This window comes from Salmo salar, chromosome 06 (assembly GCF_965601325.2).
Source record: "Salmo salar chromosome 06, fSalSal1, whole genome shotgun sequence".
Taxonomy (NCBI): domain Eukaryota; kingdom Metazoa; phylum Chordata; class Actinopteri; order Salmoniformes; family Salmonidae; genus Salmo; species Salmo salar.
In genome coordinates, this window is record NC_138296.1 from 16,336,372 (window position 1) to 16,359,076 (window position 22,705).

At 43.8% G+C, this 22,705-nt stretch overlaps 1 protein-coding gene across 1 annotated transcript; it reads right to left on the reverse strand.

Annotated features, from left to right (window-relative positions):
- Positions 1-304: 304 nt before the first annotated feature.
- Positions 305-4,825, reverse strand: LOC106597006 (actin, non-muscle 6.2). The gene is made up of 6 exons (XM_082976333.1): positions 4,669-4,825; positions 4,077-4,203; positions 2,357-2,596; positions 1,651-2,089; positions 992-1,173; positions 305-777 (listed from the first exon to the last, which is right to left on the reverse strand). The coding sequence occupies exons 2-6, from the start codon at positions 4,200-4,202 to the stop codon at positions 634-636; spliced, it is 1,131 nt and encodes a 376-aa protein (XP_082832459.1). The 5' UTR covers position 4,203; positions 4,669-4,825; the 3' UTR covers positions 305-633.
- Between the last annotated feature and the right edge of the window lie 17,880 nt (positions 4,826-22,705).

A 22,705-nucleotide genomic window follows, 5' to 3' on the forward strand; every position in this document is an offset into this window, starting at 1 on the left:
AACATGAGGTTCACCAAGAGAATATAACAATGAGAAAACTGTTAGATTGACCCATTTGATTTCTAACCTGCAGTGGGTGCCAGTCAATGACAAATACATGAAGGCATCTGATCTGCCATGACAAGAAACAGTTCACTTTCCAGTAGGATGAGGCAATAGTGCCAACCAGTGGACAAAGCCAGAATCTCAAACCACTTTGTTCCCAAATCATTCCCTGAAATGATCAGTAAACAAAAAAAATAAGTGACAAATGCATTCTGAACATATGACAAGACTTAATGTTGCAAATACAGACTACAGAGTATCATGTTACAGTGAATGTTTATTCAATGGCCCAGGAGCAGATGTTACAGCAAGACTAATAGTAACAAATACAACACAAGGCAGAATGTCAAAACCCTAACACTGAGCCTACCCAGAAACCATCCTGTCACTCCCCCCCAGGACACCATGTAGAACTGAAACAAGATGGCTTTATCTCTACCGGTTAGGATACATGGTATTCACTTCTACTCATCTGATAATTTTAGAGCCACACAAATGCTTAGGGGCAAGGTGTTGGCTTCTGGACAGGAGAGCCATCTGAAATAACATTCACTGAAAAGAGTAACAGTGAGGTTAAGAGTGGAGGCTTTAGAAACATTTGCGGTGGACGATAGACGGGCCAGATTCCTCGTATTCCTGCTTGGAAATCCACATCTGTTGGAAGGTGGAGAGAGAGGCCAGGATGGAGCCGCCGATCCACACAGAGTATTTACGCTCAGGAGGGGCGATGATCTGGAGACCAGAGATTTGAACGCATTCATTAGTAAAACAGGGAGGTCATCTAAAGTTGTTTTAGTGCAGAATACATTAAATGTGATTCTGATCATGAGCTTATGAAAAGTATTTGGGAAGCCAAAAAGAGAACTGAGAAAAAAAAAGCTAGTCGAGAGATGCCACACTGAATGACCATGGGCTGAAATTCATAGAGTCACACATGAATGCCCACCTTAATCTTCATAGTAGGGGGTGCCAAGCCACTGATCTCCTTCTGCATTCTATCTGCGATGCCAGGGAACATGGTGGTTCCACCAGAGAGAACAGTGTTGGCATACAGGTCTTTCCTGATATCCACATCACACTTCATGATAGAGTTGTAGGTGGTCTCGTGCACTCCAGTGCTTTCCATTCCTACAAAAGCAAGCATATGTTGATGGCAGCCCTAGGAACAGAAACACAGGCCTACAAGTATGGCTCTTTTAATGAGGTCAGTGAACACGCAACTGTGAAGAACCTCAGAGCTCCATAGGATTGTGAAAATGGTTTGTGTAGTGGTGAAGGACCGTCACTAACCTAAGTAACATTGTCTAGACAAGAACATTTGTACATGTATTAAATAGCGACTCGTGGCCAAATGGAAGCTTTGTCCTCTGATTTCCAAAAATCTGCAAAAAGTTGGGTGTTTAGTGCTTATGAACAGTCATATCAATACATAAATGAGGGTGCATCTTGAGTGTGTGACCTCTAAGAGAAACATTTTCAGAAACTCCATTTTAGTAGTGGATAGAAATGTGGATTTCAGGACTAGAATTACTATAGTGGCCAACCATCGACAAATATCTTTTAGCAAGGACATTTTTTAGCTGAAGTTCCTCTTTATCACCTCACCAATGAAGGACGGCTGGAACATGGTCTCAGGGCACCGGAAGCGCTCGTTGCCGATAGTGATGACCTGTCCATCAGGCAGCTCGTAGCTCTTCTCCAGAGAGGAACTGGAGGCGGAGGTCTTCATCTCCTGCTCGAAGTCCAGCGCCACATAGGCCAGCTTCTCCTTGATGTCGCGCACAATCTCCCTCTCGGCCGTGGTGGTGAAGCTGTAGCCACGCTCAGTCAGGATCTTCATCAGGTAGTCCGTGAGGTCACGTCCGGCCAGGTCCAGACGCAGGATGGCGTGGGGAAGAGCGTAGCCCTCGTAGATGGGCACCGTGTGGCTAACACCATCCCCGGAATCCATCACTATTCCTGTGGTGCGACCAGATGCGTACAAAGATAGCACGGCCTGGATACCTACATACATGGCTGGGCTGTTGAAGGTCTCAAACATAATCTGGTAGAATAATAGAAGGTGGGAATTAGAACTACATGAGACCCTTTATCAAAAAAAGATTTTAAACACCTACAAATACTGCTAGGAATGTGAGGCCCACCACTAATCAATACCTACCCTCGGGCAAGGTAAACAGTAGCCCTGTCTACTGCTCTACATTCTGCTAGTGGATGAGGAGTCTTCACATGTAGTAAATAAAATGGCTGGGTTTATTTACTACTGCCACAGGGTTTCATTTGTAAAAAACACTAATGCCCCCACTACTACCTGGGTCATCTTCTCCCTGTTGGCTTTGGGGTTAAGTGGGGCCTCCGTGAGCAGGACGGGATGCTCTTCAGGGGCCACACGCAGCTCATTGTAGAAGGTGTGATGCCAGATCTTCTCCATGTCGTCCCAGTTGGTAACAATGCCGTGCTCGATGGGGTACTTCAGAGTCAGGATGCCCCTCTTGCTCTGGGCCTCATCTCCCACGTAGCTGTCCTTCTGTCCCATGCCCACCATCACACCCTGGGGAAAGAGACATTACCGTTACACTTTGTCCCTGCATTACGCATTAACTCAAGTTACACTACAGAAGTTGTTTTCATCAAATGTTGGCTTGAGTTGCCTGTATGTTCCATATACAAATCACAATCAATTTCTTAACTCCTGAAATCACAATCTTCAGTTTTAGGCTACCAATATATTATGCTTTTGTTAATGGGTTTGGGGAGGGGTGTCCCTTTCTTTTTAATGAGGCAATTTCTGGCCGATACTTGTCCATTTAGTGGACCTCTTGGATCAAGAGCACCCCCAGAAGGAAGAGTTCTGTATAGCCTCTTCAAACTCTCCCAAAGTCAAATAGAGAACATTACCAAAAGTGGACACATGCTTGTCAAACATCTCAATTCCAAAATCATGGGTATTAATATGGAGTTGTTACCCTCGTTTGCAGCTCTTCTAGTGGAAAGCCTTCTCTTCTTAGAAGGCTTTCCACTAGATGTTTGAACATTGCTGTGGAGAATTGCTTCCATTCAGCCACAAGAGCATTAGTGAAGTCAGGCACTGATGTTGAGAAAAATAGGCCTGACTCGCAGTCAGTGTTCCATTTCATCACAGAAGTGTTCGATGGGGTTGAGGTCTGGGCTCTGTGCAGGCCAGTCAAGTTCTTCCATACGATCCACAGACCATTTCTGTATGGACCTCTGCTTTGTGCACAGGAGTATTGTCATGCTGAAACAGGAAATGGTCTTCACCCAAACTGTTGCCACAAAGACAGGAGCACAGAATCATCCAGAATGTCATTGTATGCCGTAGCATTAAGATTTCCCGTTATTGGAATTAAGTGGCCTAGCCTGAACCATGAAAAACAGCCCTAGACCATTATTCCTCCACCAAACTTTAGTTGACACTAGGCAGTCTGCCAGGTAGCGTTCTCCTGGCATCCGCCAATCCCAGATTCGTCTGTCGGACTGCAAGATGGTGAAGTGTGAGTCAGCACTCAAGAGAACGTGTTTCCACTGCTCCAGAGTCCAGTGGCGGTGAGCTTTACACCACTCCAGCCAACGCTTGGCATTGCACATAGTGATCTTAAGCTTGTGTGCAGCTGCTTGGCCACGGAAACGCATTTCATGAAGCTCCCGACGAACAGTTCTTGTGCTGACGTTGCTTCCAGGGGCAGTTTGAAACACAGTAGGGAGTGTTGCAGCCGAGGTCAGACGACTTTTACATGCTTCAGCAGTCCCATTCTGTGAGTTTGTGTGGCCTACCACTTCACAGCTGAGCCATTGTTGCTCCTAGACATTTCCACTACACAGTAACAGCACTTAAGAGTTGATCGGGGCAACTCTAGCAGGGCAGAGCTTTTCAGTAAGGCCCTTCTACTGCCAACATGTGGATGAAATAGCCAAATCCACCAATTTGAAGGGGTGTCCACACACTTTTATACACAAATTATATAGCCTATATTAAGTGAATCCAATATCTGAGAGCCCAGTATGGTTCCAACCTGATGTCTGGGCCTTCCAACAATGGAGGGGAAGACAGCACGGGGAGCATCATCCCCTGCAAAACCAGCCTTGCACATGCCTGAACCATTGTCAACCACCAATGCAGCAATATCGTCTTCAGCCATTCTGTAAAAAAATAATAATAATTGAGGATTAATGAAGCAAGGCCTAAAAGCAAGAACAAAGCCATACCATTGCCTGGTGTAGGGTATATCGTCAACACATACCACTACAGTATAAATGTGACAATTTAGAGGTCCTCATTAGTAAGTGTAGACATAGGACCATAGTCAACTGTAATTCGTAACAATTAGTTAAATGTTTAACCACAGTAACTGTTAACGAGCATTAGTCTACTAGCAGAACTTTTAAAAATAGTGGAATTGAACCTAATACAATAGTTTGGAACAAAGCAAAGTTCTCAATATATGGCTCCGATTCCAACAGCTCAAACACGTATTCAGACAAATCCAAGCAAAGCTGTATTTCAAGTCAAGTGATTTTAACCAAGCTAGAACAAACACATTTAACGATACAACTCGACATTTCAGATTAGCTTTCCCAAACGTCGGGAGAGTGGCGTTTGCTTACCTGTCAGTTGGGACTTCTCGTCAAGAATCCGGGAATGATTATGTTCTCCACAAAGTGTGCGTGACGTCCACATTTCAGCAGGAGACTATATACCTTCTTTTCTCCCCAGCCGTGCATCATCCTCCGCCTTCACGTTCACCTGCACACACCAAATATGGGCATTGTTTTCAAAAAAAGACACCGGATTGGATTGGGAGGTGTTTTACGGTGGAAGTGACTGACCGTTGTCATTCCCAGGCTAGACGACATGAAAGAGACTGCATGGATTGGAAGGAAACAGGTACATGTTCGGTTAGCCTACAGGTTTTGGGTCATTTAAATTCAGTAGAATTTGGAAATGTAAGAGACGTCGTTGAATGTGTTAGCAGGCTAACCCTTTATCAAGTGAATCCACATTGTGGAAAAGACAATGGGAAAAGAGGACTGGTGCGCTCATATTGTAGTGAGACAAAAGTAGCCGATAGGGCGCGATCAAATAGAATACCTCTATGTGCCCGATCCCATCGTAATTTATGAACATGGCTTGATTATGTTTTGTTTTGTTAAATAAATGTTTGCCCAACTATTCTTTTGAAAGATCAGCTGCGTGTCATGCATTGCATTGTATTGCATCAGATCTGAGCACCCTGGACCAGAGTGTTGCGTCGAAAGTTTGACCGGAGATAGGCATAGGTGGGCTATGCTGCCCTTCATAGTCTGTAGACATTAATCAAATACATGTTAGACCATGTCAAATACGTGACCTGTGCTTAGTTATTCAGTACTTTACAATGCAAGCTCAAAGCACCTAGTATACACAGGCAGCCTAATTCTGATCTGATTGGTCTAAATACCAATAATGGGGCAAAATATCAGAATGTGGCTGCCTTTGGATTTAAAATCTGGTATAATTGCTCCCGAAATACAGGCTAGCAGAAGGCAATTCTTGTAAAAAAAACAAAAAAAACTCAATGTGTGAGAGGCCTGTACTTGTCTGTTGGGATATATTTGGCTAACAGGCAATAGTGGTGTGTGTAAAATCACAGGGGAAGCCCAACCTATGTGTTGTGATAATTGAGATGACTAGAAACGATTCGGTTGAACGTTTTAAGCTAACTAGCTAAATTGCCATAAATGTTTAAAGCTTTTCGTCCTGTCCCCATATTAATGTCATTGGTTCAGAGTTTGTTTTGATATTTTAACCTGCGTGTCGTGATCGCGTTTGGGGTAGGGGGACAAAATACATTTATGCACGTGCAGCAGCTGGTTTGGGTTCCGTGTAAGGTCGAGTCAATAAGAAGACGCAGTGGCTGAATCAATTCAACAACACCTTTGTTTCATCACAAAACCGGAGAGCAACCTCTCTCCGGTGAAGTCCACAAAGCATATTTCATGTAACAAACAGTTACATGATCTAAAGCATGGTCAAGCAAGTTAATGTTTCCGACATTTTCGGACTACTAACAACTGTTGATTTAGATTTAGAACCACAGAGTGTGTGTGTGTGTGTGTGTGTGCATTTGTGCAAGTGGAAAAAAACATGTTGACTCTACTTGTAGAGAAATGCCAATGCCATCCTCCTCTCTTTCATGTTGACGAAACAGTCTATCAAATCAAATTTCAAATCAAATTTATTTTTATACAGCCCTTGGTACATCAGCTGATATTCTCAAAGTGCTGTACAGAAACCCAGCCTAAAACCCCAAACAGCAAGCAAAGCATGTGAAAGAAGCACGGTGGCTAGGAAAAACTCCCTAGGAAAAACTCCCTAGAAAGGCCAAAAACCTAGGAAGAAACCTAGAGAGGAACCAGGCTATGAGGGGTGGCCAGTCCTCTTCTGGCTGTGCAGGGTGGATATTATAACAGAACATGGTCAAGATGTTAAAATGTTAAAATGTTCATAAATGACCAGCATGGTCAAATAATAATAATCATAGTAGTTGTCGAGGGTGCAACAAGCACGTCCGGTGAACAGGTCAGGGTTCCATAGCCGCAGGCAGAACAGTTGAAACTGGAGCAGCAGCACGGCCAGGTGGACTGGGGACAGCAAGGAGTTATCATACCAGGTAGTCCTGAGGCATGGTCCTAGGGCTCAGGTCCTCCGAGAGAAAGACAGAAAGAGAGAATTAGAGAGAGCATATTTAAATACACACAGGACACCGGATAAGACAATAGAAATACTCCAGATGTAACAGACTGACCCTAGCCCCCCGACACATAAACTACTGCAGCATAAATACTAGAGGCTGAGACAGGAGGGATCAGAAGACACTGTGGCCCCATCCGATGATACCCCCGGACAGGGCCAAACAGGCAGGATATAACCCCACCCACTTTGCCAAAGCACAGCCCCCACACCACTAGAGGGACACTGTCATACAGTAAACACTTTTAGTTTTTGTTGTCTTAGGCTACCTGGCTAAAATGCTTGCTCGCTAGCCTAACTTCCTTTCATGGGCAACGATGTGCCGCTAGTTAACATTAGCCTACTAAAGTACATTAGCTACATATTGAACTTCCATCCTCTCAGGCCAGGGGCACAAAGTATGAATTAATGGTTGGATCAGAATCACCGTTATAATCATTGATCAGTAAGGAAAAATAAGTAAAACCACAAGTACAAATCCCTATCTCCATCCATGGGTAATTTAGGAAAGGGCCAATTTTAGCTAGTTAGCTAGCAAATGGAGGACAACAGCACAACGAGATACAATTTATGTTTCTGTCAATTATGTTTTGCTTTTGATGTGAAATCCAAACTGGATTCCCTTTACACTTTTTTTGGGTGTGCCAGGACCATTCACAGTTTAGCTCGCTCAGTTTAGCTCAACGCTGATTGGCTATTATTATAATAATTTTTTTATCAAGGGAGGCCAAATGCTCGCTGGCTTCCCTTGCATTTAATGCTACGGGCGGCAACAATGTTGACCAGGCAGCATCAGATAATGGCCGCTGTTTCGCAGGCTCGGATGCTTTCTCCGGTGAGATTCTTTCACCTTCTTGCGAACTGAAGGACATTTATGTATTCTTTTTATTGGTCAATGTTTTGGGAAAGCCTGACTTCCCTTGCCATCCATGAATACACGCACTGCTAACAGGGGTAGTAAACTGCTCAACCTGCTTAGAATTCTAAACTCGTACAAACTAACTTCGCTATAGGCCTACAAATAAACTAGTTATTTACCAGTGAAATTGTATTTAATTGTATTGAACCTTTATTTAAGCAGGGAGTCATGCTGAGACCACGGCCTATATTGGAGATGAGCCCTGCATGACCACGTCAATCAACAACAATTACACTATACACACTAATTACACAATACACGAAAAGCAAACACAAAACAGGAAAAGCAAAACACAATCATATGAAACAAACACATTGTTCAATAAAAAGACCCTCTAACATCTGCCTGAATTGCCTTAGAGGCACCAATTCATCTTTTAGGACTTTTGGAGGTCATTCCACAGGCACAAAAAACTAAAAGCAGATTTACCTAACTCCGAAGAGATTGAAGGGATCTCTAGGGTTAGCCATCCATGACTCCGGATCTAGTAACTTATACGTCTGAAGGTTAACGGTGAGGTCAGGTATGGTGTAAGTTTATGCAAGAGGGCTTTCTAGACAATGAGACTTCAAGGACGGCCAGCCTACTTTCTGATGCAAAATGCAATGATGTGTACTGAACCTATTGCTTGTAATATTTTGTATTTTATTTAACCTTAATTTAACTACACAATGCGCTATGATGAACTGTGTCCAATGGCTTCAATACAGTGGCAGCTGCATTCATATAAACGGTATCGCAATAGTCAATAACTGGAATAAATGATTTGTTCCTATAGAAGAAGCCTATTTTAAACCTTAATTTCTTACTTAACTCATCAACATGCTTTTTGAAACACAGCTTTTTGTCAATTCAGATTCCCAGATATTTATACGCGGGGACACGATCAACGAGGGCACCATCCAAAGTACATATGCATATATCATCAGATACATTTTTTTTTTAAATGAATCGAAACCAAAGTTTTTGCAGCATAAATGTATCTTCTGCACCATTTCCTCTGCTGGATGTTCCTCATTATAATCCCTCAACAAAATATGTGAACATGCCATTTCTACTTGCTATGCTCTGACGAAAGAATGCTTTATGGTTCATTGCTAATGAGCAAACGGATGGGTCACTGATATCTGAAACCATTCCCTTATATTAATTATAAACTGGGTGGTTCGAGCCCTGAATGCTGAATGGCTGACAGCCATGGTATATCAGACCGTATACCATGGGTATGACAAAACATGTATTTTTACTCCTCTAATTACGTTGGTATAGTTATAATAGCAGTAAGGCACCTCAGAGGTTTGTGATATGGCCAATATACCACGGCTAAGGGCTGTGTCCAGGCACTCCGCGTTGCGTTGTGCATAAGAACAGCCCTTAGCCGTGGTACAGTATATTGGCCATATACCACACCTCCTCAGGACTTATTGCTTAATTAGAACATATAACACATGGGTCTACATAGCCCACAGGAGCTGTGTAGTAGAAACAGGATATATTTATTCTGGTGCAATTGACATATAACCTTTAACCTAAGGGGAAGAAGCGGAAGCTCTTTATCCAAGGTGTTATTTGTCACATAAGAACCTGTTTAGTAGTAAAGAGGATTCATGTCTGTGTGCGTACTCTAATGGTCTTGCTGGAGACACTTTCACAGTTATAGTCAGTCTGTCTTCAGAAAAAAATGTATCTATAGGTCTGTGTCATATCTATGCAAGAATTGAGGTTTCCCATTTTAACTTCCTTTTCTAAAATGCAGATATTTTCCTGTGTATGACCACTAAGGGGCAATGCAGTTCAATCTACCGCAGACCTGGCTACCTACCAGATGGTCGTCACCGTAGTTACCACAGCCACAAAGTCATAAACCCCACCTATTTCTATCATTTTTACGATAGACAATTTTGACTTTGTGGCTGTGCTATCTAGTGGAAACCCTACCAGACAGCGCTCATCTTACCGCTGTCCCCCACCCACTCAGCAACGATGGTAGTTAATGCCGTTTTAGGTTTTCTGCTGTGTGCCTCTCCTCCATGTTCTGTGGTCAGTAGTAGCCTACATGGGACTTCATTTCCCACGTGCTCATCAATGTGATGGGTTGCTGCAGTGATGTATTACAGCGTGTTCATAGACATCTAACAATCTGTTGTGCCACATAAGGTGTTTGAGAGCTGGCGCTTTGTAGGCCTACTTGCAGAGCAATCATTGTACAATTTCTCCATCCCGGCCGTCACAGTTTTGGCATCTAGTCTGGTTTGTATTGCCTTACAGGACTTCCCTGCTGTCGCTTCCCTATCTCACTCTCTGACATTTTTTAAACTGTTAATGAGGATGACGTGCTGGGTGCTTTAAATAAGTAATTTTAAAGATGCATATCTCCTACTAACATATCTCCTACTAACATATCTCCTAATACTAACATAGAATCCATTCAGAAAGTATTCAGACCCTTCGACTTTTTCCACATTTTATTAGGTTACTGTCACGTCCTGACCAGTAGAGGGTGTAGTTGGGTCAGGACGTGGCAGAAGGGAGTGAGTGTTTTATTGTTTCGTTGATTTTGGCCGTGTGACTTCCAATCAGGCACAGCTGTAGAGGGTTGTGGTTGATTGGGAGTCACACATAAGTTGCCTACGTTTCCTTTGTGTGGTGTGGGTAATTGTGCTTGTCAATGTGGTTGCACCTAACAGGACTGTGTTGGCTGTCAGTTTTTGTTGTTTTTGTAAATGCATAGTGTTCGTGACATTAAATATGACGAACCCTAACTCCGCCGCATTTTGGTCCACTTCTTCCATAGACAGCCGTTACAGTTACAGCCTTATTCTAAAATTGATTAAATCGTTTTTCCCCCCTCAGCAATCTATACATAATAACCCATAATGATAAATCAAAACAGAAATATCACAGTTATATAAGTATTCAGACCCTTTACTCAGTACTTGTTGAAACACCTTTGGCAGCGATTACAGCCTTGAGTCTTGTTAGGTATGACGCTACAATATTGGCACACCTGAATTTGGGGAGTTTCTCCCATTGTTCTCTGCAGATCCTCTCAAGAGAGACATTCAGGTTCAAGTCCGGGCTCTGGCTGGACCACTCAAGGACATTCAGAGACTTGTTCCGAAGCCACCCCTGAGTTGTCTTGGCTGTGTGCTTAGGGTCATTGTCCTGTTGGAAGGTGACTCTACACCCCAGTCTGAGGTCCTGGGTGCTCTGGAGTAGGTTTTCATCAAGGATCTCTCTGTACTTAGCTCCATTCATCTTTCCCTCGATCCTGACTAGTCTCCCAGTCCCTGCCGCTGAAAAACATTCCCACAGCATGATGCTGCAAGCACCATGCTTCACCGTACGGATGGTGCCAGGTTTGCTCCAGACGTGACGTTTGGCATTCAGGCCAAAGAGTTCAATCTTGGTTTCATCAGACCAGAGAATGTTGTTTCTCATGGTCTGAGGGTCTTTAGGTGCCTTTTGACAAACTCCAAGAGGGCTGTCATGTGCCTTTTACTGAAGAGTGCCTTCTGTCTGGCCACTATCATAAAGGCCTGATTCTCCCATCTCCACAGAGGAACTCTGGAGCTCTCTCAGAGTGACAATCGAGTTCTTGGTCACCTCCCTGACCAAGGCCCTTCTCCCCTGATTGCTCAGTTTGGCCAGGCTAGGCCAGCTCTAGGAAGAGTCTTGGGGGTTCCAAACTTCTTCCATTTAAGAATGATGGAGGCCACTGTGTTCTTGGGGACCTTCAATGCTGCAGACATTTTTTGGTACCCTTCCCCAGATCTGTGCCTCGACAAAATCCTGTCTTGGAGCTCTACTGACAATTCCTTCGACCTCATGGCTTGGTTTTTGCTCTAACATGCACTGTTAACTGTGGGACCTTATATAGACAGGTGTGTGCCTTTCCAAATCATGTCCAAACTATTGAATTTACCACAGGTGGACTCTAATCAAGTTGTAGAAAGGATGATCAATGGAAACAGGATGCACCTGAGCTCAATATCGAGTCTCATAGCAAAGGGTCTGAAAGCTTATGTAAATAAGGTTTTCCAGTTTATAATTTTTTATACATTTGCAAACATATCTAAAAACCTGTTTTCTCTTTGTCATTATGGGGTATTGTGTGTATATTGATGAGGAAAACAATTAATTTCATCAATTTTAGAATAAGGCTGTAACATAGCAAAATGGGGAAAAAGTCAAGGGGTCTGAATATTTTACGAACGCACTGTATGCACATGAGTGGATACTGAGTGTGACTATGTGAGAGCGAAGTCTTGACTAAATAACAACTCATTATTATTTGTACGTCAGTCAGTCACAATTTACCCATGATATATTACAATTTTTATCCTCTTGAACGCGGCCATTATCTGCGGTGCTGCTCATGGCACTGTCATTTTGCTGAGCTACCCAGAGACCGAAGAGAAAGCGAGACACCACACTTGTTTTTTTCTGGTTCAATGAATGTAAGTCAATGAACTACTTACTATAAGTAGACCAGACCCAGCTGCTATTGCATTGGTGTCTATGGGAGACACACCCAGTTAAATAGACCGGAACATACTTTTTTTCCTCAATGGCAAATGGCCTGAGTGAACCATCTTCATTTATCCATCATCTTTGGTCTACCTTTATGTTGTTTATCTACCTCCTGAAAGCTAAGTATAGAAAACAATTCACAGCTTTAATATCCAGTCCTACAGCCGTCACTCATCATTATGAGACATTCAGTCCTACAGGGGTCACTCGTCATTATGAGACATTCAGTCCTACAGCGGTTACTCATCATTATGAGACATTCAGTCCTTCAGCGGTCACTCATCATTATGAGACATTCAGTCCTACAGGGGTCACTCATCATTATGAGACATTCAGTCCTACAGCGGTAACTCATCATTATGAGACATTCAGTCCTACTGGGGTCACTCATCATTATGAGACATTCAGTCCTTCAGCGGTCACTCATCATTATGAGACATTCAGTCCTACAGGGGTCACTCATCATTATGAGACATTCAGTCCTTCAGGGGTCACTCATCATTATGAGACATTCAGTCCTTCAGGGGTCACTAATCATTATGAGACATTCAGTCCTACAGGGGTCACTAATCATTATGAGACATTCAGTCCTACTGGGGTCACTCATCATTATGAGACATTCAGTCCTACAGCGGTCACTCATCATTATGAGACATTCAGTCCTACAGGGGTCACTCATCATTATGAGACATTCAGTCCTACAGGGGTCACTCATCATTATGAGACATTCAGTCCTTCAGGGGTCACTCATCATTATGAGACATTCAGTCCTACAGGGGTCACTCATCATTATGAGACATTCAGTCCTTCAGGGGTCACTCATCATTATGAGACATTCAGTCCTTCAGGGGTCACTCATCATTATGAGACATTCAGTCCTACAGGGGTCACTCATCATTATGAGACATTCAGTCCTACAGGGGTCACTCATCATTATGAGACATTCAGTCCTACAGGGGTCACTCATCATTATGAGACATTCAGTCCTACAGGGGTCACTCATCATTATGAGACATTCAGTCCTACAGGGGTCACTCATCATTATGAGACATTCAGTCCTACAGGGGTCACTCATCATTATGAGACATTCAGTCCTACATTCAGTCCTACAGGGGTCACTCATCATTATGAGACATTCAGTCCTACAGGGGTCACTCATCATTATGAGACATTCAGTCCGACATTCAGTCCTACAGGGGTCACTCATCATTATGAGACATTCAGTCCTACAGCGGTCACTCATCATTATGAGACATTCAGTCCTACAGCGGTCACTCATCATTATGAGACATTCAGTCCTACAGGGGTCACTCATCATTATGAGACATTCAGTCCTACAGGGGTCACTCATCATTATGAGACATTCAGTCCTACAGCGGTCACTCATCATTATGAGACATTCAGTCCTACAGCGGTCACTCATCATTATGAGACATTCAGTCCTACAGGGGTCACTCATCATTATGAGACATTCAGTCCTACAGCGGTCACTCATCATTATGAGACATTCAGTCCTACAGCGGTCACTCATCATTATGAGACATTCAGTCCTACAGCGGTCACTCATCATTATGAGACATTCAGTCCTACAGGGGTCACTCATCATTATGAGACATTCAGTCCTACAGCGGTCACTCATCATTATGAGACATTCAGTCCTACAGCGGTCACTCATCATTATGAGACATTCAGTCCTACAGGGGTCACTCATCATTATGAGACATTCAGTCCTACTGGGGTCACTCATCATTATGAGACATTCAGTCCTACAGCGGTCACTCATCATTATGAGACATTCAGTCCTTCAGCGGTCACTCATCATTATGAGACATTCAGTCCTACAGGGGTCACTCATCATTATGAGACATTCAGTCCTACAGCGGTCACTCATCATTATGAGACATTCAGTCCTACAGGGGTCACTCATCATTATGAGACATTCAGTCCTACAGGGGTCACTCATCATTATGAGACATTCAGTCCTACAGGGGTCACTCATCATTATGAGACATTCAGTCCTACAGGGGTCACTCATCATTATGAGACATTCAGTCCTACAGGGGTCACTCATCATTATGAGACATTCAGTCCTACAGGGGTCACTCATCATTATGAGACATTCAGTCCTTCAGCGGTCACTCATCATTATGAGACATTCAGTCCTACAGGGGTCACTCATCATTATGAGACATTCAGTCCTACAGGGGTCACTCATCATTATGAGACATTCAGTCCTACAGGGGTCACTCATCATTATGAGACATTCAGTCCTTCAGCGGTCACTCATCATTATGAGACATTCAGTCCTACAGGGGTCACTCATCATTATGAGACATTCAGTCCTACAGGGGTCACTCATCATTTGAGACATTCAGTCCTACATTCAGTCCTACAGGGGTCACTCATCATTATGAGACATTCAGTCCTACAGGGGTCACTCATCATTATGAGACATTCAGTCCGACATTCAGTCCTACAGGGGTCACTCATCATTATGAGACATTCAGTCCTACAGCGGTCACTCATCATTATGAGACATTCAGTCCTACAGCGGTCACTCATCATTATGAGACATTCAGTCCTACAGGGGTCACTCATCATTATGAGACATTCAGTCCTACAGGGGTCACTCATCATTATGAGACATTCAGTCCTACAGCGGTCACTCATCATTATGAGACATTCAGTCCTACAGCGGTCACTCATCATTATGAGACATTCAGTCCTACAGGGGTCACTCATCATTATGAGACATTCAGTCCTACAGGGGTCACTCATCATTATGAGACATTCAGTCCTACAGCGGTCACTCATCATTATGAGACATTCAGTCCTACAGCGGTCACTCATCATTATGAGACATTCAGTCCTACAGGGGTCACTCATCATTATGAGACATTCAGTCCTACAGCGGTCACTCATCATTATGAGACATTCAGTCCTACAGCGGTCACTCATCATTATGAGACATTCAGTCCTACAGGGGTCACTCATCATTATGAGACATTCAGTCCTACAGGGGTCACTCATCATTATGAGACATTCAGTCCTACAGCGGTCACTCATCATTATGAGACATTCAGTCCTACAGCGGTCACTCATCATTATGAGACATTCAGTCCTACAGGGGTCACTCATCATTATGAGACATTCAGTCCTACAGGGGTCACTCATCATTATGAGACATTCAGTCCTACAGGGGTCACTCATCATTATGAGACATTCAGTCCTACAGGGGTCACTCATCATTATGAGACATTCAGTCCTACAGCGGTCACTCATCATTATGAGACATTCAGTCCTACAGGGGTCACTCATCATTATGAGACATTCAGTCCTACAGCGGTCACTCATCATTATGAGACATTCAGTCCTACAGGGGTCACTCATCATTATGAGACATTCAGTCCTACAGGGGTCACTCATCATTATGAGACATTCAGTCCTACAGCGGTCACTCATCATTATGAGACATTCAGTCCTACAGGGGTCACTCATCATTATGAGACATTCAGTCCTACAGGGGTCACTCATCATTATGAGACATTCAGTCCTACAGCGGTCACTCATCATTATGAGACATTCAGTCCTACAGCGGTCACTCATCATTATGAGACATTCAGTCCTACAGGGGTCACTCATCATTATGAGACATTCAGTCCTACAGGGGTCACTCATCATTATGAGACATTCAGTCCTACATTCAGTCCTACAGGGGTCACTCATCATTATGAGACATTCAGTCCTACAGGGGTCACTCATCATTATGAGACATTCAGTCCGACATTCAGTCCTACAGGGGTCACTCATCATTATGAGACATTCAGTCCTACAGCGGTCACTCATCATTATGAGACATTCAGTCCTACAGCGGTCACTCATCATTATGAGACATTCAGTCCTACAGGGGTCACTCATCATTATGAGACATTCAGTCCTACAGGGGTCACTCATCATTATGAGACATTCAGTCCTACAGCGGTCACTCATCATTATGAGACATTCAGTCCTACAGCGGTCACTCATCATTATGAGACATTCAGTCCTACAGGGGTCACTCATCATTATGAGACATTCAGTCCTACAGGGGTCACTCATCATTATGAGACATTCAGTCCTACAGCGGTCACTCATCATTATGAGACATTCAGTCCTACAGCGGTCACTCATCATTATGAGACATTCAGTCCTACAGGGGTCACTCATCATTATGAGACATTCAGTCCTACAGCGGTCACTCATCATTATGAGACATTCAGTCCTACAGGGGTCACTCATCATTATGAGACATTCAGTCCTACAGGGGTCACTCATCATTATGAGACATTCAGTCCTACAGGGGTCACTCATCATTATGAGACATTCAGTCCTACAGGGGTCACTCATCATTATGAGACATTCAGTCCTTCAGGGGTCACTCATCATTATGAGACATTCAGTCCTACAGGGGTCACTCATCATTATGAGACATTCAGTCCTACAGGGGTCACTCATCATTATGAGACATTCAGTCCTACAGCGGTCACTCATCATTATGAGACATTCAGTCCTACAGGGGTCACTCATCATTATGAGACATTCAGTCCTACAGGGGTCACTCATCATTATGAGACATTCAGTCCTACATTCAGTCCTACAGGGGTCACTCATCATTATGAGACATTCAGTCCTACAGGGGTCACTCATCATTATGAGACATTCAGTCCGACATTCAGTCCTACAGGGGTCACTCATCATTATGAGACATTCAGTCCTACAGCGGTCACTCATCATTATGAGACATTCAGTCCTACAGCGGTCACTCATCATTATGAGACATTCAGTCCTACAGGGGTCACTCATCATTATGAGACATTCAGTCCTACTGGGGTCACTCATCATTATGAGACATTCAGTCCTACAGCGGTCACTCATCATTATGAGACATTCAGTCCTACAGCGGTCACTCATCATTATGAGACATTCAGTCCTACAGGGGTCACTCATCATTATGAGACATTCAGTCCTACAGGGGTCACTCATCATTATGAGACATTCAGTCCTACAGGGGTCACTCATCATTATGAGACATTCAGTCCTACAGCGGTCACTCATCATTATGAGACATTCAGTCCTACAGCGGTCACTCATCATTATGAGACATTCAGTCCTACAGCGGTCACTCATCATTATGAGACATTCAGTCCTACAGCGGTCACTCATCATTATGAGACATTCAGTCCTACAGGGGTCACTCATCATTATGAGACATTCAGTCCTACTGGGGTCACTCATCATTATGAGACATTCAGTCCTACAGCGGTCACTCATCATTATGAGACATTCAGTCCTACAGCGGTCACTCATCATTATGAGACATTCAGTCCTACAGGGGTCACTCATCATTATGAGACATTCAGTCCTACAGCGGTCACTCATCATTATGAGACATTCAGTCCTACAGGGGTCACTCATCATTATGAGACATTCAGTCCTACAGGGGTCACTCATCATTATGAGACATTCAGTCCTACAGGGGTCACTCATCATTATGAGACATTCAGTCCTACAGGGGTCACTCATCATTATGAGACATTCAGTCCTACAGCGGTCACTCATCATTATGAGACATTCAGTCCTACAGGGGTCACTCATCATTATGAGACATTCAGTCCTACAGGGGTCACTCATCATTATGAGACATTCAGTCCTACAGGGGTCACTCATCATTATGAGACATTCAGTCCTACAGGGGTCACTCATCATTATGAGACATTCAGTCCTACAGGGGTCACTCATCATTATGAGACATTCAGTCCTACAGCGGTCACTCATCATTATGAGACATTCAGTCCTACAGGGGTCACTCATCATTATGAGACATTCAGTCCTACAGGGGTCACTCATCATTATGAGACATTCAGTCCTACATTCAGTCCTACAGGGGTCACTCATCATTATGAGACATTCAGTCCTACAGGGGTCACTCATCATTATGAGACATTCAGTCCGACATTCAGTCCTACAGGGGTCACTCATCATTATGAGACATTCAGTCCTACAGCGGTCACTCATCATTATGAGACATTCAGTCCTACAGCGGTCACTCATCATTATGAGACATTCAGTCCTACAGGGGTCACTCATCATTATGAGACATTCAGTCCTACAGGGGTCACTCATCATTATGAGACATTCAGTCCTACAGCGGTCACTCATCATTATGAGACATTCAGTCCTACAGCGGTCACTCATCATTATGAGACATTCAGTCCTACAGGGGTCACTCATCATTATGAGACATTCAGTCCTACAGGGGTCACTCATCATTATGAGACATTCAGTCCTACAGCGGTCACTCATCATTATGAGACATTCAGTCCTACAGCGGTCACTCATCATTATGAGACATTCAGTCCTACAGGGGTCACTCATCATTATGAGACATTCAGTCCTACAGCGGTCACTCATCATTATGAGACATTCAGTCCTACAGCGGTCACTCATCATTATGAGACATTCAGTCCTACAGGGGTCACTCATCATTATGAGACATTCAGTCCTACAGGGGTCACTCATCATTATGAGACATTCAGTCCTACAGCGGTCACTCATCATTATGAGACATTCAGTCCTACAGCGGTCACTCATCATTATGAGACATTCAGTCCTACAGGGGTCACTCATCATTATGAGACATTCAGTCCTACAGCGGTCACTCATCATTATGAGACATTCAGTCCTACAGCGGTCACTCATCATTATGAGACATTCAGTCCTACAGGGGTCACTCATCATTATGAGACATTCAGTCCTACAGCGGTCACTCATCATTATGAGACATTCAGTCCTACAGCGGTCACTCATCATTATGAGACATTCAGTCCTACAGCGGTCACTCATCATTATGAGACATTCAGTCCTACAGGGGTCACTCATCATTATGAGACATTCAGTCCTACAGGGGTCACTCATCATTATGAGACATTCAGTCCTACAGGGGTCACTCATCATTATGAGACATTCAGTCCTACAGGGGTCACTCATCATTATGAGACATTCAGTCCTACAGGGGTCACTCATCATTATGAGACATTCAGTCCTACAGGGGTCACTCATCATTATGAGACATTCAGTCCTACAGCGGTCACTCATCATTATGAGACATTCAGTCCTACAGGGGTCACTCATCATTATGAGACATTCAGTCCTACAGGGGTCACTCATCATTTGAGACATTCAGTCCTACATTCAGTCCTACAGGGGTCACTCATCATTATGAGACATTCAGTCCTACAGGGGTCACTCATCATTATGAGACATTCAGTCCGACATTCAGTCCTACAGGGGTCACTCATCATTATGAGACATTCAGTCCTACAGCGGTCACTCATCATTATGAGACATTCAGTCCTACAGCGGTCACTCATCATTATGAGACATTCAGTCCTACAGGGGTCACTCATCATTATGAGACATTCAGTCCTACTGGGGTCACTCATCATTATGAGACATTCAGTCCTACAGCGGTCACTCATCATTATGAGACATTCAGTCCTACAGCGGTCACTCATCATTATGAGACATTCAGTCCTACAGGGGTCACTCATCATTATGAGACATTCAGTCCTACAGGGGTCACTCATCATTATGAGACATTCAGTCCTACAGCGGTCACTCATCATTATGAGACATTCAGTCCTACAGCGGTCACTCATCATTATGAGACATTCAGTCCTACAGGGGTCACTCATCATTATGAGACATTCAGTCCTACAGCGGTCACTCATCATTATGAGACATTCAGTCCTACAGCGGTCACTCATCATTATGAGACATTCAGTCCTACAGGGGTCACTCATCATTATGAGACATTCAGTCCTACTGGGGTCACTCATCATTATGAGACATTCAGTCCTACAGCGGTCACTCATCATTATGAGACATTCAGTCCTACAGGGGTCACTCATCATTATGAGACATTCAGTCCTACAGGGGTCACTCATCATTATGAGACATTCAGTCCTACAGGGGTCACTCATCATTATGAGACATTCAGTCCTACAGCGGTCACTCATCATTATGAGACATTCAGTCCTACAGGGGTCACTCATCATTATGAGACATTCAGTCCTACAGCGGTCACTCATCATTATGAGACATTCAGTCCTACAGGGGTCACTCATCATTATGAGACATTCAGTCCTACTGGGGTCACTCATCATTATGAGACATTCAGTCCTACAGCGGTCACTCATCATTATGAGACATTCAGTCCTACAGCGGTCACTCATCATTATGAGACATTCAGTCCTACAGCGGTCACTCATCATTATGAGACATTCAGTCCTACAGGGGTCACTCATCATTATGAGACATTCAGTCCTACTGGGGTCACTCATCATTATGAGACATTCAGTCCTACAGCGGTCACTCATCATTATGAGACATTCAGTCCTTCAGCGGTCACTCATCATTATGAGACATTCAGTCCTACAGGGGTCACTCATCATTATGAGACATTCAGTCCTACAGCGGTCACTCATCATTATGAGACATTCAGTCCTTCAGCGGTGACTCATCATTATGAGACATTCAGTCCTTCAGGGGTCACTCATCATTATGAGACATTCAGTCCTACAGGGGTCACTCATCATTTGAGACATTCAGTCCTACATTCAGTCCTACAGGGGTCACTCATCATTATGAGACATTCAGTCCTACAGGGGTCACTCATCATTATGAGACATTCAGTCCGACATTCAGTCCTACAGGGGTCACTCATCATTATGAGACATTCAGTCCTACAGCGGTCACTCATCATTATGAGACATTCAGTCCTACAGCGGTCACTCATCATTATGAGACATTCAGTCCTACAGGGGTCACTCATCATTATGAGACATTCAGTCCTACAGGGGTCACTCATCATTATGAGACATTCAGTCCTACAGCGGTCACTCATCATTATGAGACATTCAGTCCTACAGCGGTCACTCATCATTATGAGACATTCAGTCCTACAGGGGTCACTCATCATTATGAGACATTCAGTCCTACAGGGGTCACTCATCATTATGAGACATTCAGTCCTACAGCGGTCACTCATCATTATGAGACATTCAGTCCTACAGCGGTCACTCATCATTATGAGACATTCAGTCCTACAGGGGTCACTCATCATTATGAGACATTCAGTCCTACAGCGGTCACTCATCATTATGAGACATTCAGTCCTACAGCGGTCACTCATCATTATGAGACATTCAGTCCTACAGGGGTCACTCATCATTATGAGACATTCAGTCCTACAGGGGTCACTCATCATTATGAGACATTCAGTCCTACAGCGGTCACTCATCATTATGAGACATTCAGTCCTACAGCGGTCACTCATCATTATGAGACATTCAGTCCTACAGGGGTCACTCATCATTATGAGACATTCAGTCCTACAGCGGTCACTCATCATTATGAGACATTCAGTCCTACAGGGGTCACTCATCATTATGAGACATTCAGTCCTACAGGGGTCACTCATCATTATGAGACATTCAGTCCTACAGGGGTCACTCATCATTATGAGACATTCAGTCCTACAGGGGTCACTCATCATTATGAGACATTCAGTCCTACAGCGGTCACTCATCATTATGAGACATTCAGTCCTACAGCGGTCACTCATCATTATGAGACATTCAGTCCTACAGGGGTCACTCATCATTATGAGACATTCAGTCCTACAGCGGTCACTCATCATTATGAGACATTCAGTCCTACAGCGGTCACTCATCATTATGAGACATTCAGTCCTACAGGGGTCACTCATCATTATGAGACATTCAGTCCTACTGGGGTCACTCATCATTATGAGACATTCAGTCCTACAGCGGTCACTCATCATTATGAGACATTCAGTCCTACAGCGGTCACTCATCATTATGAGACATTCAGTCCTACAGGGGTCACTCATCATTATGAGACATTCAGTCCTACAGCGGTCACTCATCATTATGAGACATTCAGTCCTACAGGGGTCACTCATCATTATGAGACATTCAGTCCTACAGGGGTCACTCATCATTATGAGACATTCAGTCCTACAGGGGTCACTCATCATTATGAGACATTCAGTCCTACAGGGGTCACTCATCATTATGAGACATTCAGTCCTTCAGCGGTCACTCATCATTATGAGACATTCAGTCCTACAGGGGTCACTCATCATTATGAGACATTCAGTCCTACAGGGGTCACTCATCATTATGAGACATTCAGTCCTACAGGGGTCACTCATCATTATGAGACATTCAGTCCTACAGGGGTCACTCATCATTATGAGACATTCAGTCCTACAGGGGTCACTCATCATTATGAGACATTCAGTCCTACAGCGGTCACTCATCATTATGAGACATTCAGTCCTACAGGGGTCACTCATCATTATGAGACATTCAGTCCTACAGGGGTCACTCATCATT